Source organism: Podarcis gaigeae (assembly GCF_964106915.1).
Source record: "Podarcis gaigeae genome assembly, chromosome: 11".
Lineage (NCBI taxonomy): Eukaryota > Metazoa > Chordata > Lepidosauria > Squamata > Lacertidae > Podarcis > Podarcis gaigeae.
The window spans coordinates 57,786,289-57,812,342 of record NC_139687.1 but is presented as its reverse complement, the minus strand read 5'-3'; the positions used below and the strand labels follow the sequence as shown (position 1 = coordinate 57,812,342).

At 44.5% G+C, this 26,054-nt stretch overlaps 1 protein-coding gene across 2 annotated transcripts in view; it reads right to left on the bottom strand.

The window, feature by feature from the left end:
- RIT2 (Ras like without CAAX 2) overlaps positions 1-10,787 on the bottom strand; it is a 268,111-nt gene extending 257,324 nt beyond the window's left edge. For both annotated transcript variants that reach the window (XM_083702948.1, XM_083702947.1), the window contains exon 1: positions 10,536-10,787. In XM_083702948.1, the coding sequence (XP_083559074.1) occupies positions 10,536-10,785 (250 nt within the window). In that variant the 5' untranslated portion in view covers positions 10,786-10,787. The remainder of the gene's footprint in view (positions 1-10,535) is intronic.
- Between the last annotated feature and the right edge of the window lie 15,267 nt (positions 10,788-26,054).

Here is a 26,054-nt window from a genome sequence, read left to right as displayed (position 1 = left end):
ACAACAGAGGACAAGATGGTTGGTCAATGTTCTCGAAGCTACCAACATGAATTTGACCAAACTGCGGGAGGCAGTGGAAGACAGGAGTGCCTGACATACTCTGGTCCATGGGGTCATGAAGAGTCGGACACAACTAAAGGACTACACAACAACAACAATATCTCAAAAGTATATCAAAGCAGTTTGCAACAGTAGAAATGAATTACAGCCATACAGTAAAGAGCACAACAAGTTTTTAAAAAGTTAAAACTGAGATCAGTAAATCATTGTGGAAAGATGTTCTCTTAATTGCCTACATAGGCCTGGCAGAATAGGAAAGTTTCCAGCAGGTTGTTAAAAGTTGGCACAGTGCGCCCCCACTGAGTCTATTGGCAGGCTGTTCTACAGGACTGGATCAATGGCACTAAAGTTTCAGTTTCTCATGGTTGTTGAATGAGCCTCACCATTTCGGGAAATGACCAGAGGCATTTCTGCAGATGGTCTCAGTGATCCAACAGAGTCCAACAGCACATAGAGTACCAAAGGTTCCCCAAGGCTGTTTTAAACAAATACAAGTAGGTGCAACAGGATACTCAGCATAATTCAGCCTAAAAATGAGGCTCTTAAATTGCTCCAACTCGCAAGAGGGTGGTGACCAGGCAGGAAGTGAGAAGCCAAAATCCATTAGGAATTTTCTTTTTAAAGACACCAGCAGAACACATCACAGTTTGTGAAAGATTGGAGAACACATCACAGCAGAACACATCACATCACACCAGCAGAACACATCACAGTTTGTGAAAGATTGGAGCGTAATGAAATCAAAGGGGGGAAATCAGCAGCACATTATACATGAATAAATCTCGGGAAAGGAAGAAATCAGAAATGGTATATGCAAATAAAGATTGCATGGAAAAACAAAATAGAATATGAAATATGCAGCTTAACTTTTAAACTGAACAGTATTCAGAAGAATGATGTTCAAGATTCAAATCAGGTACAATTCAGCCATTGCTGAATCCTGCAGTAGCTCATCTAAACTCCTTGATCACTCTTGTTAAAGCTCACTGCATTATCCCAGCTGTCCCAACCCCATGGTCTTTTCATTTGAGAGAACAGAGGTACCAACCCAGTGTGAAATTCCAGGAATCAGGAATCCTGTGGTCTTTGATGCACGTTACTACAGATTGATCTGGTGTCCCAGTTACAGAATCCAGGAAAATCCAATCAGAAAATCAGTCCAGGTAAAACTTATATATATAAAAAGCTTTCATATGAATGACCGCTCCCCACTTAAAACGGGGGGCACCCTTTGCGGGGACGCGTGCAGCCCTGGATCTGGAGTGGCCCCATAAGCATAGGCTTTGCCTTCCCTCAGGTGGGATACCTGGAGGTCCCCGCCTACCCCAGTGAGTTGTCCAATCCCACCTGGGGGAAGCGTTGCCAGGGAAACCAGGCCAGGTAGGGGGATGGATTACCTGCCCACACAATAGAGGGTGGATCTTAATTGGTAATCTTCACTTGGCTCCAGAGCTTCTCCCACCCTACCCACCCTCAGTTAATGTCTTCTTTTGCAGGTTAACTTTTCTTCATAGGTTTTGCAGGTTAACCTGTCTCCACAGGTATGCGGGCGCTGCTACGATAAGGTCGCTGTTAAAGGGCCGGAAAGGAATTTCCCTGCATTGGCAGGTTTCGCCTTTCCCGTAGCAAAACGTCACAACTTTGGCGGTATCAGGCCTTGGGCGGAATCCTTTAGTCCATCTTCCTCTTTGCGGCGGTGATACCAGGGTTCCCCGTTAAAGAGGTTTTTGAAGGGAGGCTTTGGCCGTACGCCGAAAGGTCGTCATTGCTCTCCCCTGCAGCAGCGTAACGGGGGCGGCTATCTCTGCTTGAACATATGTTCTCCAGAGCCGGCCCATCCCCCCCCCCCACACTGGATAACCCTGATGCTCCCTAGGTCCCCGGCTGGGGACTAGGGAGGGAGAACGCCCAATGCCTGAGCCAAAGTCTACCCACATTTGAAATTTAATAAAGTTGTGGCCAATTTAATCCCATAGCACGTTGTCTAGAGTCGTTATTCCACATGACAGGGGGGGGACGGACCACTCGGGATCTGGGGACTCCGCCTGTCCACGCAAATAGTGAAGTCTGAACCAGGAATAAAATAATCAGAGCTGGTAAAAAACAAAACAGCACAGAAAAACATTCCCAATGACACTGGTTCTGAAAGACCTGCACTGGTTGCCAGTGAGGTACTGAACCCAATTCAAGGAGCTGGTACTAGCATATGAACTCCCAAACCCTTGGCTTGGGGCCCAAATACCTAAAAGAGCATCTCTCAAAGTATCAGGCATCTGAAACTCTATGATCAGCAGGTGAGACTTTCTTGGTGTTGGTTCCATGGGGACCTCCTGGTTGGCACTGACCATCAACAGGGCCTTTTCAGTGGTGGCTCCCAGTTTGTGGTGTGGTGTGCCTGGTGCCTTCCTGGTGAGGTTTGCCTGTCTTCATCATTATTGTCTTTTAGAAACAATTTGAATACAGTCCTGTGTACCCAGGCTTGTGACGGCTGAAGAACACTGTTCCCAGCAATCCTAAAATTACCAAATACTTGTTTTTAACCACAACTATTTTTAGGTTGTTTAAACTGTTTATAGAATGCTTCTTAAGCTTGTTTTCTTCTGCTGCCCTGGGCTCCTTCAGGAGGAGAGGCAGGATATAGATCCAAATAACGACAACGGCACAATCCATAAAGGCAAAACCGCTTGAGGATGGTGCAAGGCTAAGGAGGAGGCGTAGCCTGTGGAGAAGGACACTGAGAGAGAAGGAGAGTCTTGAGGACCTGATAGAGATTCTGAAGGGCCACATTTGACTTCCAGGCTGAATGTCCACCCAGCCCTGTTGCATCCCATTCACCATAACACTGTTGTTAGGACAGGATCAATTTCACTGACTGCATTGCAGGGGGATGGACTAGATTAGGCTTACCAGACATCCCCATTTCCTGGGGGCAGTCCCCGAATTTGCGAATAAGTCCCTGGACAAATTCCATCCCCAGAATGTCCCCGGATTTCATCTAATGTCCCCAGGAAACGCAGCAGCGGCAGTCTCAGCAGCCTGGAGCAGAGGCTCTGGCTGGCTTCAGGAGCTTCTCAGAGCAGGGGCTCTAAGATGCAGCTTCTGAGCTGCCTCCACCTTCTCTGACCCCAGCAACTATGTTGTGAAGAGAGGCTTCATGCTGCTTATCAGAGCAGCCTCCCAACTCCTACTTGTGTGTAAGCAGGAGCGCGGCAGGGATCTCTCAGTTGTGAAAGGAGGCTTCATGCTGCCTATCAGAGCTTGCGTGCAAGCAGGAGGGGGCAGGGATCTCTCACTTAAGCAACAGGAAGCCTCCCTTCCCAGCTGAGGGATCCCAACCCCCTCCTGCTTGCACACAAGTAGGAATGGGATTGGGGCTGCTCCGATGGGAAGGGAGGCATCGCGCTGCCTGAGCCTCACCACCGCCACTGCTCTTGGCCCTCCTTCTCCACCTTTCATCCCTGACCCACCGCGCACCACTTCCCCACCACCACCACCACTGAAGAACCAACAACTCAGGGGTTGCACAGTCTCATGGAGAAAGGAGATAGAAGCCTTAGAGGAAGGGGAAACATGGCATTTGAAGTTAAGGAGGCGGCTGCTACCCCTCTGCCACCACCATCGCTGCAGCATTAACATCCCGAACATGCAGTATTTATTTATTTAGTCCACCAGGCCTTTGGCCAGGGCGCAGCCTGACCCCCTCCTCTGGCAACCTGCACAGAATTTTGCTTAATGGTTGCCATTAATTTGATTTTAATTAATCTTATAATGAATGTTTTTAGAATGTTGGATTATTTTGATTGTTGCTAGCAGCCCTGAGCCCAGCTTCGGCTGGGGAGGGCGGGATATAAATAAAATTTATTATTATTTATTATTCATTGAAAAACATCTGGTAACCTGAGATTAGATGGTCCTTCCAACTTTACAATGGTTTGATCACACACTGAGGCATTGGGGAGCTGCCACTCATCCTTGCCATTAAGCTAAAACCAGATGGTTCTTTCCAGGGCCTATGAGGCTTTGCCCACCTCTTCGTATAGTATTGCACCCCATTCCATCCCACTGTGAGTTATCTAGTAATTCCAGTTAACTCAGGAGTGCAATGTCAGTTCACTCTGGCTTGTTTAGAGCTCCTTCCTTTTAGAATGCTTAACCCGATGCTTTGTGCAGCCCTCATGGCTAATTACTGCAAACACTGAGCGGAGTGCATTGTAATTAATTATAGTTATTAGCGTAATTAGCATAACAAATTTAAAGACTGGGATGCAGGGTCCTTTAAATATATTTTGTGTATCGCTTGTTTTGCGCCTAAATAAGAGGGTAGTAAAAGGAAGCTGTTTGGGCTTTGCACAGACGGGCTGTTTTGGAAATGGGGCAGCTGGCTCCCTGGCAGATGTGTGAGTTTTTCCTCTTGGGCCAAAGCACTCCTCTCTGCTTTGCATGTCTTCCCTTTGTCTGGTGGAATCATAATGTTGGAAGGGGCTGGTGGGAGATCCACACACCACAAGACACAGCACCTGTTAAGTTGTGGGTGAACATATCAGACGACACAGCGATTCTTCAAACAGCTCTTGTTTATTCACAGGCCAGAACAGAACTGAACTGAAGGGTTCAGCCAGCCTGCCTATATAGAGCTCCACTACAACGCAACTGTAACCATTTTCTGTAACTATCCAATCACTGAACGTCACTTTCAATCCCCTATTTGCATATGTCGACCCGAGTGAAAACTATCTACAGTATCCCCCTGATGGCCCAGGTTGAGAACTTCAGTACTGATCAGGGCCTGTCATTCGGGTCACCATGTGCCACAACAATCTGAGTGCAGTTTCTGTGTGATGATAATGATAATAATAATAATAATAATAATAATAATAATAATAATAATAATTTATTATTTATACCCCACCCATTTGGCTGGGCTTCCCCAGCCACTCTGGGTGGCTTCCAACAAAGATTAAAAATACATTAAAATGTCACACACTAAAAACTTCCCTGAACAGGGCTGCCTTCAGATGTCTTCTAAAAGTCTGGTAGTTGTTTTTCTCTTTGACATCTGCTGGAAGGGCGTTCCACAGGGCAGGTGCCACTACCGAGAAGGCCCTCTGCCTGGTTCCCTGTAGCTTTGCTTCTCGCAGTGAGGGAAGCACCAGAAGGCCCTCGGCGTTGGACCTCAGCATCCTGGCAGAACGATGGGGGTGGAGACTCTCCTTCAGGTAGACAGGTAACATATATTTTTAGGACCCACCTTATTTCTGTGACCGGGGGTTGCTTTAAACTGTATAACCAAAAGAGTGGACACTGAGGTTCACCTCCAAGGGTCATGTGGAGGTTCCCTCACTGCACAAAGTGAAGTTACAGGGAACCAGGCAGAGGGCCTTCTCAGTGGAGGCGCCCTCCCTGTGGAATGCCCTCCCATCAGATGTAAAGGAGATAAAGAACTACACAACTTTTGAAAGACATCTGAATGCAACCCTGTATCAGGAAGTTTTTAATGTTTGATGTTTTATTATGTTTCTGTATGTGCTGGAAGCTACCCAGAGTGGTTGTTGAAGCCCAGACAGATGGGTGGGGTATAATAATTAATAATAATAATAATAATAATAATAATAATAATAATAATATGTTATGTTTCAATTGGGACCTTGGGGTGAAGGACAGATAATTAATTAACAACAACAACAATAAGTTAAATTACTCTTATATGACCCGCAAAGAATCTTGGGAACTGTAGTTAAGGGTGCTGGCAATTGTAGCTCTTTGAGGGACTCTCCTAACAGCTCTCAGTACATTTAACAAACTACAGCTCTCAGGATTTGTTGAGGGAAGCCATGATTATTAAAGTCGTATCCAAGGGCTTTTCATATGTGGCATTTTGTAAACATTGTTTGGGTGGAAAATTGGCGTGACAAAATTTAGAGAAGTGCGAATTTCGAAGGAGAGCTCTGATTCATTTTGCATATTGTTTCCATGAAGTGCAAATTTGATGGTCAAAGGCCTGGAAACGATGCCTTATGAGGAACGGCTAAGGGAGCTGGGCATGTTTAGCCTGGAGAAGAGGAGGTTAAGGGGTGATATGATAGCCATGTTCAAGTATATAAAAGGATGTCACATAGAGGAGGGAGAAAGGTTGTTTTCTGCTGCTCCAGAGAAGCAGACACGGAGCAATGGATCCAAACTACAAGAAAGAAGATTCCACCTAAACATTAGGAAGAACTTCCTGACAGTAAGAGCTGTTCGACAGTGGGATTTGCTGCCAAGGAGTGTGGTGGAGTCTCCTTCTTTGTTTTTTTTATAATAAATTTTTATTAAATTTTTCCATAAAATCTCCAATCATACAAATTTCCACATCACATATTTTAACTTATTGGACCTCCCTCAACTCCTCTGACAATCATCCGTAGTTAAATTTCTATCTTCACATTCCTTAATTACAGTATCGCCTTTAAATAAAATTTTTCTGTCCTCATTTACATTCTTGCAATATCCTTTATTTTTTTCACAAAGCTTCTTTAAAACACACTAGCGTTGTATGTTCCTCACATACAGTTTTCAAATATTCTCTGAATTTTCCCCAGTCTTCTAGAAACTTATGGTCTCTTTGGAATCTAATTTTTCCATTTAATTTATCCAGTTCTGCATAGTCTGATAGTTTTGTTCTCCATTCTTCCAAAGTCGGTACTTCTTCTTGTTTCCATTTTTGAGCCATCAGTATTCTTGCTGCTGTTATTGCATACTGAAAAAGTTTACAGTCCCTCTTATTTATTTCCTTTCTAGTTATTCCCAGTAAGGAGGTTTCTGGTTTCTTTACCAAGCTATATTTCAGCATTTTCTTTAACTCATTATATATCATTTCCCAGAACCCCTTCACTTTCTTACACTCCCACCACATATGAATAAATGTACCCTCTTTCTCTTTACATTTCCAACATTTGTTACAAGTTTTGTACATTTTTGCCAATTTAACTGGTGTCATATACCATCTGTATACCATTTTCATAACATTTTCTTTTAACGTAGTACATGCTGTAAACTTCAGATTTTCATTCCATATTTTTTGCGGAGTCTCCTTCTTTGGAGGTCTTTAAGCAGAGGCTTGACAACCATATGTCAGGAGTGCTCTGATGGTGTTTCCTGCTTGGCAGGGGGTTGGACTCGATGGCCCTTGTGGTCTCTTCCAACTCTATGATTCTATGATAGACTTGGCTTTAAACGTGTATTGACTTGAATTCTTCCCCCATCACCTAGCCAGCAATCCTTTTAGGATTGCACTTCAGGAAAACTTCAAGAACAGTCCTACATAGTGCAAACCTAGCAGACGGAAAGCCTCTTTGAGCACATTGCTTAGAATGGGCCCTGTGTTTCTGCAAGCACTTGGAACTGATGCTATCTTTCTCAGATTGAGCAGAGTGCCTGGGCCAATGGCAGCTCTTTTGTCACCTCTTCCCGCCCACCTCCTTCCTTGAGTCAACCCTCCACCTCCCTGTGCAAAGCCATTTAGCTCTCACTTGAGATTCCTAGAGATAAGGACCAAAGAAGATCCCTGCTGGATCAGGACCAAAAGGGTTTTGCCCACCTTATTGCGTGGCGAGCTCCCGCCTCCCACCAGTAGAAATAAAGACACGTGACACCATTATTTATTCAATGCTCTAAAATTTGCCACAACTTTATTGGTTACAGGTATTGGTCCTATCCGACTATCCGGCTTCAGCCTGTTTGCTTGAAGACTGGGAAGGGTTAACACCAGCAGGGGGAGCCCTGCTGATGCACATCAACTAGAGACTCCCCTGGGGTCACCACTCGGGGGTGAGCTTTAGGCCCTGGCCTCCATAGGCTTCGGACGAGGCCACACCCCATGGAATCCCTTACCGGACTACCCTTCAATATTTGGGGAAGGTGATGGAGCTCCCCCCCCCAACACATCTACATAAAAATACCCCTACCAATGCCTAACCACCAAAGCCAAAGGAGTTGTGGCGATTTGCTATGAGATAGGCAAAAAACCCAATGGCCAGAGCCAATTTGCCAAGTGGAAAAATTCCTACCAGGCCCTTTAACGGCGACCAACTGAGGTCCATAGCAAGGTCAGGAGGGGAACCTTAAAGAGCGGGCGGGTGGGAAACCTCAGCAGCTGAGCAGCCAAAAGAGGGACATCCCGGGGCCGCAATTGCCTTAAGTCCTTCAGCAACAGCAGCTTTCCCCTGGACCATCATGACCGATAGTCATAGAATCCTAGAATTACAGAGTTGAAAGGGAACCTAATCCAACCTCATGAAATTCAGGAATCATAACTAGACATTGAAACACAGTGCCATACCATGAAGTTAGCTTATCCCTCTTAAGCCAACTAAACTAGTAGCTCTTACCATACCATGTGAATTCCAGCAAAATGTGAAACTTATATTGAGTCAAACTATGGGTCCAACTGGCTCAGAATTGTCTATACTGATTTTCATTGGTTCTCCAGAATTTTAGGCAAGGGGCTGTACCAGTCCTACCTGAAGGTTCTGGGAACTGACCCCTGAGACCTTCTGCATGCAAACTGTAGATGTTCTGTCACATCCTTCCACCATCCTCTGTTCATTTACCACCCACAGTATCTTCTGTTGTCAAGATCTGCTGCTGACCCGTTTCACTGATTGACTCCCCCCATGAAATGAAATCTTCTAGGAAGTAAGCCTAATTGTGTCCTGATGAAAATGTGTATAGGATTTCAGCCTTGGTGTTAAAAAAGGGAGATAACATTTTTTCTATCCACTTTAGAATGTGCATATATATATGTTGTACTTTTTAAATATCTGGCACATTCCCTCTTAAGTTACCATCTGCCCTCCTAAACAAAAACAAAAATATGTGGACATTTTCACTTTCCCTCAAAGGGCAGATGTTCTGTTCTGTTGGATATTTTACTTGAGCAGCACCCTCCAAATTCACTTTGTATTTTTTATTTTAGACTAAGTTCAGCGGCAACTTAGAGGCATGTGACAAACTTTCACCAACATCACAATTAACATCACAATTAATGTTACAGATAGGTAGCCGTGTTGGTCTGCCAGAGTCAAAACAAAAAGAATTCCTTCCAGTAGCACCTTAAAGACCAACTAAGTTAGTTCTTGGTATGAGCTTTCGTGTGCATGCACACTTCTTCAGATACACTGTAGGAACAATTAATGTTCCTACAGACGCCTGGGCTGCATAGGACCCTCTAAATCCCTTCCACGTGTAAAATGTACAGGTTGCAAAGTCCAGATGTTCTCTAATGTTGTGTCAGACATAAGGGCATCAAGGTGGGGGAGAGGAAATCCCCTCCCCATCTGCTTGCTCAGATCTCCTTTATGGATTGCTCTACGCCCTGAAACTCTGAGAGATTCTAGCAGGTCAATAAAATGTAGCTGCTTTTCACACCTTGTGTTGTCAAGGTGGGTTTTTAAAAAACAAAACAAAAGGAAAGCAGAGTTCATATACAAAATATGTACAGCTTGATTCAGCTGTTTGTTCAGTCTAGTAGCCCTGAGCCTTAATAGAGTGTATGGGTTTAGCAGATGTAATTATAGGCATGTTTCAGAGGCAGGTACATCATCCCAGAAAGCAAGTGGCAAGACAGACTCTGCGTGCTCAGCAAAGTAGCTTTAAGATTAGAGGATGTTAAGTGTCAGCAAAGATAAATCAAAAGGTTACAATCTCTGGCAAAAGACAAACACCAGACCTAAGTAACAGCTCATTCGGAGGATACCGCAGCCACTGAACAACAACATCTCTCTCTCTCTCCCTCTCTCTCCAGGGCATTATAATATGTCCGATACCAACAAACTTCTTGTCCAGAGGGAGAAGGAGAATATCAGAGTTACATCCTAATAACTTTGCAGGCAAGAGGTGACTGTATTATGAGCCAAGGTCTAATGGCAAGCCGTAAAGAAGTCAAAAGGAAAAGTTGGGGAAAGTTAGCCGCAAGCATCCCATTCACTTTGTCACTGCTGAGCTGGCTTTTTCATCGGCTGTGGGTGGGCTCCCTTGCACAACTCTAGGAATGGAAAGTTGAAGGGGGAAATATATAGGCCAATTCCTACTATCCCATTATAGCATGTAGCATCTGAAACTCGGGAGACACCAGGTTTCAGGCCCACATTCAAAACATCCAAAGGGCTATGACATCCATTGGACTCAATATGAGTTGTGCATTTGTGGTTTGACACAGCTCCTATTCCCCTCTCTCTTTCCACAACCAGTACAAGACTTTGACAATAGTAAATTCTTGGCAAACCAGCCCTTGGCTCAATGAATAAAGTCATTCAAAATCTTATTATTATTATTATTATTAACACCAACAGAAACTGACTCGCTAATCCAAATTATGCATCGACGGAGAGCAGGATTTATTAAATGTGCCCTCCCCCTATCCATACATCCATGTTCATCTCAAACACTGCCCTACAACATATACCCTAGCCCACCCAAAAGCAACAGCAGAAACTTACCACTCTTGCCTACTCCACCTGATCCCAACATCACCACCTTGTACTCCCTGGAGTCTCCTGGAGAACTGCTGGAGGAATTGGGAATTTCACGTTCAGTCTCCATCTTCTTCTGGGGAGGGGGGGGGTGCACACAGAAGTGGCAGATGCTCTCTTTCAAACAACTATGCAAGCAATTGGGGAGGGGAAGAGAGTGAGAGAGACACGAGAGGTACAGTTTAGCAGTCTCTCTCGCTGGCTGCGGTGCCTGCATTAGCTGCAAAAGGTCTCATAGCAACCAGTTTAAGAGCTTCCAATAAAAATCCAGCTCGTCACCCCCCCCCCCTTTCTCACATACTTCCCTCCCTTCTGTGTATCGCTTTTCTTTCACTGTCCTCTTCCTGGACATGCAAAGCTGCCTATTGCTCACCAACCAAGCACCTTTATAGGACTTGTCTTGGTTATCCGTTCTGCTGTAAGAACAAGCTTCCTTCAGCAACGCTGAGATTGTATTTGTTTTCACAACCGAAGGGTTGCTCCAAGCCTGAAGCAAGGTGACAGCTCAGCAAAGAACCCCCTAGATAATCAGGGACCCTGGATTTAACATTCTTACATATCAGAAGGCAAGGCTGCATAAATAGAAGGGTAGTTCCTATTTATACCAGGGGGTGTAAATAAGCAGGGAGCAGAATTCAGAGCAGTGCAAGGAACTAATCCACACAACACCAGTGTATTCTCATAGAAGCATAGAATTGTAGAGTTGGAAGGTCATCTAGTCCAAACACCAGTAAAAAAAAAAGTAAAGGAGCACCGGACAGTTAAGTCCAGTCAAAGGCAACTATGGGGTGTGACACTCATTTCACTTTTCAGGCTGAGGGAACAGTTTGTCCACAGACAGCTTTCCGGGTCATGTGGCCAGCATGACTAAACCGCTACTGGCACACAGAGGACCGTGACGAGTGCCACAGAAACTTTGTTTACCTTCCCACCGCAGTGGTACCTATTTATCTATTTGTACCGGTATCCTTTGGAACTGCTAGGTTGATAGAAGCTGGGACAGAGCAACAGAAACTCAACCCGTCATGGGGATTCAAACTGCCAACCTTCCGATTAGCAAGCCCTAGAAACTCAGTGGTTTAGCCCACAGCGCCACCCGTGTCCAACCCTCAGTACTGCAGGAATTACACAGTTGTGTGAATCAGTACCTCAGATTTCTTTCTATAATATGAGAATCTAAGCAAAACGGGTATCTAAGGAATTGAGCTCACTAATGCCAACCCTACAGAAAGTGCAAGATTCTGGTATCTTTGTCACAAAACTTTCATCGAGTGATCTGGAGTAAAAGGTTAACTCCATGCAGGGCCAGACACAGAAGGAGTTCCACAAGATCAGCTTGTGGTGCCATGTCCCTCTGACCCAAGAATGTCTCCTTGCCATCCTCTGACCTCAGATGACTCCACTGCAGATCCTTCAGTAAAGCCAAATCTGTCCAGCTCCACTGGTAAGGAGAGTGGAGATGTATTCACTTGAGTTCACATTTATGCGTGAACCTGCCAAGTATGTGCTTCCTGAGACAATACACAAGTGGAAACACAGCCATCCTTTTAAATTTGCATTTTAAACCAATCCAGGTTGGTAGCCGTCACTGCCTTCTGCGGGCGCAAGCTCCACATTTTAACTATGCACTGAGAGTTCCACAATCAGGGGACTACAAGGAGGACTCTGCATGTACAGTAAAAACAGGGGTTGAGTAAGTGTTTCCAAGGACCATGGTTGAATGAGAGATGGAGGGGTGAGCGGTGTTAGGATTCCTGCTCCATGTTTGCAGTCATGGGATTGCTGTCTATCACATGACAGTGTATGTTTTCATTCCACAGTGTGGGAAGTGACGGAGACAGGATGTTTTCTACTACTGTGTTCCGTGAAGTAGGACTATTGTCCTTTGTTCTTTCTCTCTTTGCTGTCTGATGAGAAAGAGGACGGAGCTGAGTCAGAATGCTCCGAGTGTATTATATGTAAATGAAAGTAGATTAGCCAACAGTAAAAAGCTATGGTAAAAGCTATGGTTTTCCCAGTAGTGATGTATGGAAGTGAGAGCTAGACCATAAAGAAGGCAGATCGCCGAAGAATTGATGCTTTTGAATTATGGTGCTGGAGGAGACTCTTGAGAGTCCCATGGACTGCAAGAAGAACAAACCGATCCATTCTTAAGGAAATCAGCCCTGAGTGCTCACTGGAAGGACAGATCCTGAAGCTGAGGCTCCAATACTTTGGCCACCTCATGAGAAGAGAAGACTCCCTCGAAAAGACCCTGATGTTGGGAAAGATGGAGGGCACAAGGAGAAGGGGACAACAGAGGACGAGATGGTTGGATAGTGTTCTCAAAGCTACCAGCATGTTTGACTAGACTGTGGGAGGCAGTGGAAGACAGAAGTGCCTGGCGTGCTCTGGTCCATGGGGTCATGAAGAGTCAGACACGACTAAACGACTAAACAACAACAACAAGCCAGCATGCTGAGCTACTGAGGTCTGTTACACAAACTGCGAATCCTCTGCGGATCCCTAAGCATGCTGATGCTTCTTGGTATAAGGCGCTGTGATGTTCGGGCTGAAGAAAGCTCTTGAAGCACCCGAACGATTGACCAGGAGGGAGAGAACATGCCAGTCGGGCATGTGTCTTTACCAGGGTCCTACACGAGAGTAGGACGCTCCTAACAGTGGCAGAAAATGGTTGGGGAGAGGATGATACAGCTAAGATTATGTATTTTTTTTATGGTGTGTGTCATAATGGAAAGCTCTTGCAGTCTCTCTGGAATTTGTCCTGCAAGTGCCATTTTTTCTAGAAAAAGAGGTGCTGGAACTCACCATGGAACTCTTATAATGAAAATGGCACCCACCTGAGTTTCACCAAGTTCCAGCTGAGAAAAATCCCTACAGGCCATAATGCATTCATGAATGAATTACATCTAACCAATTGGGAGCTTGGTGTGAGCTTCCATATTGAACCCCCAAAGGGAATTTTCTTCCATGGGGATTGTTCATGCTCTGCATTATTAACGTAAATAATAAAATCATACCAAACAGAAAAAGAAATTGCACTTACTTTATTGACCTCTAGACGTTCTCAGTTTACGTATCGGTTTTCCTGGGAGGGCTGATTCCTATATTCCTTCTCCAGTTAGATGCCTCCAAAACTGGGCTACTGTGGCACTGGCCACAGTTAGCATACAGCAATGCCTTCTTTTGATGGTATGATGCAGGATAAATTCTACCAGGTCCCATGGAGCAGGAGAGGAAACTAGATGCAAAGCTGCCTCGGTCCAGTATACCTGAAGGAGCGTCTCCACCCCCATCATTCTGCCCGGACGCTGAGGTCCAGCGCCGAGGGCCTTCTGGCGGTTCCCTCATTGCGAGAAGCGAAGCTACAGGGAACCAGGCAGAGGGCCTTCTCGGTAGTGGCGCCCACCCTGTGGAACGCCCTTCCAGCAGATGTCAAAGCGATAAACAACTACCTGACATTCAGAATACATCTTAAGGCAGCCCTGTTCAGGCAAGTTTTTAACGTGTGATATTTTACTGTATTTTTGGTTTTTATGGAAGCCGCCCAGAGTGGCTGGGGAGGCCCAGCCAGATGGGCAGGGTATAAATAATAAATTATTATTATTATTATTATTATTATTATTATTATTATTATTATTATTATTGGTGCAGCTACACATATAATACCGCATTGACTTTGGCCCTCAGAGGAGTCATCTTGCAAACAAGAAGCATGTGGGATTAAAATAATAGGATCTTCATATAGCAGGCAGTCACTGTATACAGCACCATGAGACTGCATTGGAGATCGTTTTGTCTTTAGGAGATCTGCACACTTCCTCATCAATTAGCCTGCATAAGTATCCCTGCCACTTGTCTGGTGAACTTGGGAGTCTACAAAACTTCAGTCCCAAGCATTATGCAAATCGTAAGTGATTTTTGTGCCAGCAAGCGATGGCCTTAAAGACATGTGGATCATTTTAAAATACATGAATATGGATGAGGGCATACAAATGAAAGAAGAAGAAGAAGAGTTTGGATTTGATATCCCGCCTTTCACTCCCTTTAAGGAGTCTCAAAGCGGCTAACATTCTCCTTTCCCTTCCTCCCCCACAACAAACACTCTGTGAGGTGAGTGGGGCTGAGAGACTTCACAGAAGTGTGACTGGCCCAAGGTCACCCAGCAGCTGCATGTGGAGGAGCGGAGACGCGAACCCGGTTACCCAGGATTACGAGACTACCACTCTTAACCACTACACCACACTGGAAAGATCCTGTTAAGTGGCAAACACTGGGCGTTTCCCCACTCCTTAGCAATCATATTTGGTTAGAAATGCAGAAAGCAATTAAAAGAGACTATATCTGGGGGAAAGCTTGCAAATTCCTTCGTTTCAAGGGAAGAGAGGGAAAGTGCAATAGAGAGTGTGGTGCTGAGGCTAGAACTTTGACTGGGGAGCCCCAGGTTGGAATCTCCTCTGGCGAAGATGCTTTCTAGGTAAACTTGGTCCAGTCATTGTCTCTCGACCTAAACATTCTCACAAGGTTGTTGCAAGACAGGGGTGAGGAAATTCAGATCCAGATTCCAAATGTAGACCTCTAGACCCCTCTGTCTTGCCCTCTTTTCAGGTTATACGTCCTTTCTGCCTTGCACCCTTGAAATATACTCGGAGTCGAGTGTGAATTTCATGCTCTTTATTCAGCTCATAGTAGCAATGAATGAAGCTTTCCTCAAAACGTCTAGCTATACATTACATTATTTACACAATGGGCCCCACGTGATTGGCTAATTCTGGGCTGCTCCTGTAGGCCAATCAGGTTGCAGATTCACTTCCTCCAGAAGCCTGATTGGCTGCTCTTGCAGGCCAATCAGGTTGCTGATTCACTTCATCCAGGAGCCTGATTGGCTGCTCCTGCAGGTCACTGATTCACTTCCACCTGGAGCTGGATTGGGTGGCTCCTGCGGACCAATCAGACTGCTGCATTCTGGATCCTATTGTTCTAGGATTCAGCTCAGTACATAACAACCCTCCTTGAGTGTTTTGGCCTGGCTGGAATGTCTTCCTGAACTCAAGATAATGCCTGCCACTTGCATGGATGGAGGATAGAGAAGGTTATTTGTGTGTCTGTGTATCATACCCTCCAACATTTACCCCATGAAAATTGAGACATCCCATTTCATTATAATAATAATTTTATTATTTATACACCACCCATCTAACTGGCTTGCCCCAGCCACTCTGGGCAGCTTCCAACATATATAAAAACATAAAAACCATTAAAAAACTTACCTCTACAGGGCTGCCTTCAGGTGTCTTCTAAAGGTTATATTGTTACTTATCTCCTTGGCTTGGGGAGGTCTCATAACTCCATACACAATCCAACATTTATCTGATGAAAACAGGGACGTCCTAAGGAAAAGTGGGACATTCCGAAATCAAATCAGAAACTGGGACAGCTGCTGTAGATCCAGGACTGTCCCTGGAAAACAGGCATAGCTGTCAACATTTTCCTTTTTTAAAAAAGGAAATACCCTTATTCCGAATAGGATTCGTCACAAGAAAAGGGAAAAGCTGACAGCGATGAACAGGGGAACTTGGAGGGTCTGGTGTAGGTGTGTATACTATGTGCATTTTTCTCTCTGCTCACTTTTCCTTTGGTTTCACCCACTGCGGGCATGGGGCTCTTGGCCAGGTGCCCAGAAGGGACCTTGAACGTAAGAACTGATTTGTTGGATCAGTCCAAAGGCCCATCAAATCCAGCATCCAGTTCTTGCAGTAGGCAACCATATGCTAATGGAAAGCTTGCAAGCAGGACCTGATTGTAACAGTACTCTCCTTGTATGTGATTCTCAATAACTGGTATACACAGGTGTGCTTTGCAAGCCCTCTGCCTTTCCCCTAATTGGTTTTATCATTTTGTAGTGGGCTCATACAGATGGGAGGGGTGGCGCTGTGAGTTAAACCACAGAGCCTAGGACTTGCTGATCAGAAGGTTGGTGGTTCGAATCCCCGTGATGGGGTGAGCTCCCGTTGCTCGGTCCCTGCTCCTGCCAACCTGGCAGTTCGAAAACACATCAAAGTGCAAGTAGATAAATAGGCACCGCTTCGGCGGGAAGGTAAACGGCGTTTCCGTGTGCTGCTCTGGTTCGTCAGAAGCAGCTTAGTCATGCTGGCCACATGACCTGAGAGCTGTATGACGGCTCCCTCGGCCAATAAAGCGAGATGAGCGCCGCAACCCCAGAGTGGGTCACGACTGGACCTAATGGTCAGGGGTAACTTTACCTTTACCATACAGATGGGAATCATAGGGACATAGCAATCTGCCATCCCCTGAACCAGACCATGGGTCTAGCTAGCTCAGTATCATTGACACTGACTGAGAGTGCCTCTCCCAGATTTCAGACAGTGCTCTTTCCATGCTTTACTTGGAAATGCTATAGATTGAACCTGAGATCTTCTACATGCAACACAGATACTCAGCCACTGAGCATTAGCCCTTCCTCAACATCTATAGACGTTCTGGTGTTCAGCCATGAGAAATGGACAATAGTAAGCAGGCCATGAAATTTCAGTGCACTAGCTGAACTTCCCCCACTATGGTTTTAACTCTGTTCCTTTGCGATGATTCTGTTGCATCTGTTTCCAATAGCCTCGCAAGAGATGACAAGCTGATTAAAAATAAATAATATGATGGTTGACCTCACAGCAGAGAGCAATTACCCACTTCTTCACTGTTCAGCAATTTGTTCACAAGAAACCCTCACAAAAAATGTGGTATGCCCCACAGAGGAACTTACGGTCTTCAAATAAAAACATCTTGAAGGTCCCAGGCCACAGAGAGGTTAGGCTGGCCTCAACTAGAGCCAGGGCTTTTTCGGCTGTGGCTCCAACCTGGTGGAACACTCTGTCACAAGAGACAAGGGCCCTGCAGGACTTGACATCTTTCCGCAGGGCCTGCAAGACAGAGCTGTTCCACCAGGCCTTTGGTCAGGGCGCAGCCTGACTCCCTCCTTTGGCAATCTTTACAAAACTTTAGTTTATGGTTGCCATCAATTTTGATTTTAATTAATTTTTATAATGTTTTTATAATGTTGCACAGTTTTGGTGTTGTTAGCCGCCCTGAGCCCGGCTTCGGCTGGGGAGGGCGGGATATTAATAATAATAATAATAATAATTATTATTATTATTATTATTATTATTATTATTATTATTATTATTATCCCCTTTGAGATTAAGGAATAATTTACTTCCTACTAAGGATGTAAGAAGGCATCATTTTTCTATTGCATGCAGCCCTGCTTCTGTTTCACTGCAGTTTGTCTTCTGTTAGGGTTGCCATATAAACTGGGAAATTCCTGTGATATCCGGGGAGCAGAGTCTAACATGATCATCCGGGGGGGGGGGGGGATTAATTTAAGATTAAATGTCCAGGATTTTGTATGTTCCCCGGTGGAAGCGGAAGCACTGTGGAGAGGTTGTTTCCTTGTTGCCTCCCATATGGTGATTTACCATGCCCACTTGCCACCCTGACGCCCCCCAAAAACTCAGCAACTAGTTGGCCCAGAAATGGAAGCAAGAAGAAAAACAGACGAAAGAAGAATGGGAGACAAAGTTAATGGACTACTCAGAATTGGACAAGTTGACAGGAAGGATTCAAAACCTGCGGGACCAGAGATTCACAGAAGATTGGAATAAATATGCAAACTATCTGAAGAGCAATTGTAATCAACAAATTACGCTAGTAGGACTACAAGAAGTTTTGTAAGGAGGAATATATGAAATATTGCAAAGACGATAAAGAAGAGAGACAATAGTTGAGATATTTAAAAGTAATAGTGAAGTAAGAAATGCAAATTAAGTGGAAAAAAATTAGAACATTTTCAGATGTGATTGATGGAAGTAAAAAAAAATTGTATAAGATATAAAAGTATGTTTTACAATGTTGAAATATGATATATTGAAATATATGAACTCAGCAACTCTGTCTGGATTTTTACTTCTTGAAGGATGGCAATGCTATCTTCCACCCAAGATATTTTCCTCACTGTCCACAGTGGCAAAATGAGATAACTTGTATATTTAACGTAATTAATCACTTCATGTAGTGCATAGTTAAATGATGGAGCTTGTTCCCACAGGAAGCAGTGATGGCCACCATCCTAGATGACTCATGGAGGAAGAAGAAGAAGCGTTTGGATTTGATATCCCGCTTTATCACTACCCGAAGGAGTCTCAAAGCGGCTAACATTCTCCTTTCCCTTCCTCCCCCACAACAAACACTCTGTGAGGTGAGTGGGGCTGAGAGACTCCAGAGAAGTGTGACTAGCCCAAGGTCACCCAGCAGCTGCATGTGGAGGAGCGGGAACGCGAACCCGGTTCACCAGATTACGAGTCTACCGCTCCTAACATCTACACCACACTGGCTCTACTGATTGCTACTAGCCATGATGGCCCTTGCTCTGCCTCCACAGCCAGAGGCAAGATGCTTCTGAATACGAGCTGCTGGAAACCACAGGAGGGGATTGCCGCTGTTGCATTCCCTGCTTTCCAACAAACATTGGGTTGGCCGCTGTGAGAACAGGGTGCTAGACTACAAGGGTCATTGGCCTGATCCAGCAGGCTGCTCTTACGTTTGTACGTAAATCACACTGCCATTGCATTATCCCACCCCATTCATTTCAATGAAAACCAAACACAATGCAAATGAGAAGGGAAACGTAATCAATTGCACATCAATCGTGGACTTAAAGCAACAGCAAATGCCGATCGTATTTGCTGGATTGATTTCTGTCGAGGACAGGATACAAATATGTAGCCATCAGCAATATCCACTCCTATGTCTGATGGAATTCTCTGACATCCCTAGCTGCTACCGAGTAGGAGAAATCATAGAATACTATTCTGTGGGGTTTACAAGAGACTTTTTAAAGCTGCTGACCAGAGGATGAGAGCGGGTCAGATGGACCAACTCTCTAACAGTTTTAAATTTTATGGGGAATCACACCAAAGTGGATTCAGATGCCCTGACTGACAGGTTGTGGGAGGCCTGTGATGGGAAGCTAAAGGTATGCAGGGAAAAGGAATAAGTACCAGCTACAAAATGCTGAACAGCCATATGGAAAGCAGTGAGCTATGAGAGAGACTATAATATACTAATTAAGATCTAGACACCATAGTGCAATGAATCTTCAATAGGTGCATTATATGGATTTGCATATAAATGTGTGTACCAGGGGAAACATTTGTGTTTTGCTACATAAGCCTGATACAAAAACTCTGGAGGAGAAATAAATTCTGGGTTTTATTTTATTTTTTTATCCATATGAAAAACCCTTCAAAAATGATACGCAGACAGACAAGATTTTCAAGCTGGCATTTCCTTCCCTTTGTTAATTTGGTTTCATCATTATATTATACAGTATTTTATATGGGGCAGTGGCATTTGGGGCCCTTACTGGCTTTAAAACTACTGAGTGCAGAGTCTTTTTTGCCTACTCACTTTCCCTTCTTTCTCAGTTGATTTTGATGCCCCAATCTCTCAGTTGGGTTTGTTTTCACCCAGTGATGCCATGTAGAAAGATCTGATTGACTACATTGTAGTCCTTGGTTGGCTGAGATTGCCCTTGTGATGAAAACAGGAAAAAGGATCAGAGGCACCAGCAGCCATTGTAGCTCAGTGGTTAGGGCAGAGTCACATGCTTCCTTTGTGGCAGGTGGGCTTTCTGAGGGGGGGGGGGAGCTGCTGCATTTGTACCCTGCTCACATCACCACCACCTCACATGCCTCCCTTTCACTCCTGTGTTAAGCAACAGCTCCTAAAGTGAACACTATGCTATCACAGGGGCTACATAGCCAATCAGAATTGGTTCCATGATGGCACTCTGAATGGATGGACACTTTTTCTTTCTTTTTCTTTTAACAAACATGTATTTATGCATTTATTTATTTAAAATATTTTGTATGCAGAAACCCTCTCAAGGCTGCTTACATGGTAAAAATGTAATGCTGTCCCATCACAAGAAGAGATAATGAATAAACACAGAAGAAGAAGAAGAAGAAGAAGAAGAAGAAGAAGAAGAAGAAGAAGAAGAAGAAGAAGAAGAAGAAGAAGAAGAAGAAGAAGCTCAGCTGACTCATAACTAAAGAACTCAAATGCAAACTAAAAATTGCCAGCAATATGCCACCAGAAATACCATACTACAGTGGTACATTGGTTCTGGAACAGCTTAGTTGTCAAACAAATTGGTTCCCAAACCCCCAAAACCTGGAAGTTTGTGAACGTTTTTCAGAAGCCAAACATCCGACGTGGCTTCCGCTTGAATGCAGGAAGCTCCTGCAGCCAAACAGAAGCTGCACCTTGGTTTTTGAATGATTTTGGGAGTCAAACGGATTCCCAGAGGGATTGATTGAGAACCAAGGTACCACTGTATCACATTCTTTAACATAGCTGTCAATGTTTCCCTTTTTTAAAGGGAAATTCACTTATTCCAAATAGGATTCTTCGCAAGAAAAGGGAAAAGTTGACAGCTATGTTCTTTAACCCTATGGGTACCCAATGACCTTACCTTTAATGTATTGCAAATGCCCCCTCTTACAATCACAAATTACCTTCAAAAATTATTTTCAGCAGATTGCAATGCCAAACACATTCCCCAAGTATGAAATGGCTGTGGACATATTCAGCAAAAACATTTGTGATCCCCGGATGAAGGGCGTCATGTCAACACTGCCCTTCAAGAAGTGCTGAAGACCACACTGATCCACGATGGCTTGGCCCATAACTTCCTGAAGCTGCCAAAGCCTTCAATGCATGCAATGTGGGCACATAGAATGCTACTTGGTACAGAGTCACTCCATTGGTATATCTAGCTTAGCATTATCTGCAGTATTTTAGGTGGGGGATGTTTCCAGCCCTGCCTGGAGACTCTAAGGATTGACTCTGCCATTTTCTGCATGCAAAGTAGGTTCTCAGGAATTGAATGATGGCCCCTTCCAGATGCCATTGACTTAAGAGGACCTTATAGATTATACAGCAAACATTTGGCCAAAGATTTATTTTTGGTATGTTTGTTAACATGTATACAATTCAAGGGGGGGGGGGAGAGAGAGCTTTGAGCCTCTGGAAAAGGAGAAACCATTTTAGTGCGTTGTGTTTTTTTTAGAGCCCAACCAAAGCCATTATTGAGATTTATATGTATTGACTGGTGTTCGTCCTAAATGGTTCATGTTAAGAGGAGGAGGGGGAGCCCCAATTGAAATTGCAGTTGGGTACTGAAAGGTAAGACTTAAAGGAGGAATTAGCTTTCTAGAAAAAGGTATAGGTCTGGGTACATTCTCAGAACAGCCCCTTTCCAAGTGTATAGATTTGGTAAAAGCACCTCATTAAATAATGTTGAGGTGCTTATAAGGGGATTTTGAAAAAGTAAGATCATCAACCCTTGACTTCCATTCGAAGGTCTTATGCCGAAGCTATTGGAAGGATTGCAGCCTGTCATTTTGCTGCTAATCAATTTGAAGAGGCTATTCTTCTAGTGACTGATCAATCTATTAAGTTTCTTTTTTTAAAAAAGGGTAATGTACAGAAAGAAAGACTGTAACAGAAACCCGTAATTCAACAGTGACTTGCACTTGATTCCACTACAAATTAATCAACTGTGTTCTTTGTGCGTCACGAAACCTCCACACTGGGAGCCAGTGTGGTGTAGTGGTTAAGAATGGTAGCCTCGTAATCTGGGAAACAGGGTTTGTGTCTCCGCTCCTCCAGATGCAACTGCTGGTGACCTTGGGCTAGTCACACTTCTCTGAAGTCTCTCAGTCCCACTCACCTCACAGAGTGTTTGTTGTGGGGGAAGAAGGGAAAAGGAGATTGTTAACCGCTTTGAGACTTCTTAGGGTAGTGATAAAGTGGGATATCAAATCCAAACTACTCTTCTTCTTCTTCTTCTTCTTCTTCTTCTTCTTCTTCTTCTTCTTCTTCTTCTTCTTCTTCTTCTTCTTCCATGAGCTTGTCTATAATAATATCTAAAGATGTCACTGAAGTTTTTATTTCCTGATGTGGAATATGTACCTTAGGACTTGTACTAGAAACCTCATAAGAACTTAAGAGTAGCCTGCTGGATAGGTCAATGGCTTATCTTGCCCAGCATCCTATTCTCGCAGTGACTTTCTAGATGCCTGTGGGGAGAAAGATGCTTGTTGCGAGCAGAAACCTGCAATTTGTGGACTTTTGTATTTGCACCTGGAGCCTAATTCTGCAAAGACTCTTGAGGGGCTTGAACCTAGAGCAACTCCAGGATTTTTGTTTGTTTAATAATAATAATAATTTATTATTTTTACCCCGCCCATCTGGCTGAGTTTCCCCAGCCACTCTGAGCGGCTTCCAATCAAGTGTCAAAAACAATACAGCATTAAATATTAAAAACTTCCCTGAAAAGGGCTGCCTTCAGATGTCTTTTAAAGAGAAGATAGCTGCTTATTTCCTTCACATCTGAAGGGAGGGCGTTCCACAGGGCGGGTGCCACTACCAAGAAGGCCCTCTGCCTGGTTCCCTGTATCTTCACTTCTCGCAATGAGGGAACCACCAGAAGGCCCTTGGAGCTGGATCACAGTGTCCGGGCTGAACGATGGGGGTGGAGACACTCCTTCAGGTATACTGGGCCAAGGCCATTTAGGGCTTTAAAGCTGAGCACCAACACTTTGAATTTTGCTTGGAAACGTACTGGGAGCCAATGCAGATCTCTCAGGACCAGTGTTATGTGGTCCCGGCGGCCACTCCCAGTCACCAGTCTAGCTGCCGCATTCTGGATTAATTGCAGTTTCTGGGTCACCTTCAAAGGTAGCCCCACGTAGAGCGCATTGCAGTAGTCCAAGCAGGAGATAACCAGAGCATGCACCACTCTGGGAAGACAGTCCGCAGGCAGGTAGGGTCTCAGCTTGCGTACCAGGTGGAGCTGGTAGACAGCAACCCTGCACACAGAATTAACCTGTGCCTCCATGGATAGCTGTGACTCCAAAATGACTCCCAGGCTGCACCCCTGGTTTAATCACTAGTGTGCATTTGCATCACCAGTTGTGAATATCTTGAAAAGTGTGCTCCATACTTCATTACACTAAGCACCCTCCCAATGACACCCTATATTTCTGTTTAGATTATCTAATCGCTCTTTAATGTACCACTTAATCTACTGACAGCCACACAATGAGCACACTGTAGAGCCTTGTTGTGACATACAATATATAACAGATCTCCAAGAATCAGCACTGGGCACTGGGACTCTCATGTCCAATTTTGGAATATCTAGGATGCAGGATGGCTGCCTGTAAGCAATTTGCTGGTGACTCTTTGCAGATTGTAGCAATTAATTGCATGTTATCCACACAGGATAAGGGGAGATGTAATCAGTCAACTTTAATTGACAACCCAGTAGAACAAAAGGAGGTTTGATTTTTGAGAGCTTCAAATCTTTGGGAACCTCCAATTAAGGACAGTCAATTAAGATTAATTGAAAGAGGACTGGAGAAATCAACTTGGGGGCACTGAATGAACCTAACCCCCGGTGAATCCCATAAATATAATGTTAAGTATCTTTAAAAGCTTAGCTATCCTTTATCTTCATGGCAACCTGCAAATGTTTTCAAGATATCTGAGGTGCAATTGTTGGGAAATAGTAGTAGTAGTAGTAAATGTAAAGGTAAAGGTACCCCTGCCTGTACGGGCCAGTCTTGCCAGACTCTGGGGTTGTGCGCCCATCTCACTCAAGAGGCCAGGGGCCAGCGCTGTCCGGAGACACTTCCGGGTCACGTGGCCAGCGTGACATCGCTGCTCTGGCGAGCCAGAGCCGCACACGGAAACGCCGTTTACCTTCCCGCTGGTAAGCGGTCCCTATTTATCTACTTGCACCTGGAGGTGCTTTCGAACTGCTAGGTTGGCAGGCGCTGGGACCGAGCAGCGGGAGCGCACCCCGCCGCAGGGATTCGAACCGCCGACCTTTCGATCGGCAAGTCCTAGGCGCTGAGGCTTTAACCCACAGCGCCACCTGCGTCCCAGTAGTAGTAGTAACAACACATTATTTCCTAAACTGATGGAAGATTTCCTTTTATATTTGATTGGAGGAAAAGTAAGTTTGTGCAAAGGTGCTGCTAATTTTTTTTAAAGAATATTTGACTGCAGGTGCCTTGCTGAAGTGAAAGTTCATGCAGAAATATCATTCCATGAAGTAAAATTTGCACACAGGAACTTGAAAATGTACTGTGCTTATGGTTTGTATGATCAGTTGCAGAATTGCAACCAACATGTCATGCTAAGCAAAATTGAACGTTTCTCTTCAACCAAACAGCAGAGGAACTTCATGGGAACCTAAAAGGAGTGAAATTTGTGGGATTCCTCAAAGAAGGCACAATTATAGGTTGAGATGGGACTTTGTCAGATGCCACAATCACACATTAAATATATTTAAAGCACCATGTTACCACTTTAAACAATCATTGCTTCTCCCAAAGAACTCTGGGACCTATAGTTTGTCATGGGTTCTGAGAGCTACAGTTTCCAGATTGGTTTGACAATAAATCACTCTTCACAGGCAACTTTGGAAATTTTAGCTCTGTAAAGGGAACAGGAAGCTCCTAATAACTCTCAGTACCCGTAACAAACTACAGCTCCCAAAATTCTTTGGGGAAAGCCATGGCTTTTTAAAGGCACAACATAGCACATTAAATATATGGTGTGGATGTGACCTAAAACAGGGGTAGCCAATATGGTGCTCTCCAGATTTTGCTGGACTTCATCTGCCAAGAGATCGAGCCAACATGGTATGGGGTGATGGAAATTAAAGTCCAACATTTGGAATGCCCCACATTGGCTGCTCTTAAAAACAATATTCTGCATAAAGGCATCTGTGAAATATAAATTGAAACCTAAAGAGTGGAGGCTACATCTGTAGATGATCATGAGACTTCTGGAGTCAATGTTGAAACAAATATGGAGGTCCCCTTTCAGCAGAAACATTTAATAATAATAATAATTTTATTATTTATACCCCATCCATCTGGCTGGGCTTTTCCAGTCACTCTGGGCGGCTTCCAAAAATATTAAAATAATGTAATACATCAAACATTAAAAGCTTCCCTAAAAAGGGCTGCCTTTGACATCTGGTGGGAGGGCGTAACACAGGGAGGGTGCCACTACCAAGAAGGCCCTCTGCCTGGTTCCCTGTAGCTTTGCTTCTCGCAATGAGGGAACTGCCAGAAGGCCCTCGGCGCTGGACCTCAGCGTCCAGGCAGAATGATGGGGGTGGAGACGCTCCTTCAGATATACTGGACCGAGGCCATTTAGGGCTTTAAAGGTCAGCACCAACACTTTGAATTGTGCTCGGAAACGTACTGGGAGCCAATGTAGGTCTTTCAAGACCGGTGTTATATGGTCTCGGCGGCCGCTCCTTGAGAAGTTTCAAGGAGAACCCAACTTATTTTTTTCTGAGGTGAGGATGGGGTTCATATTCTGTTTGGC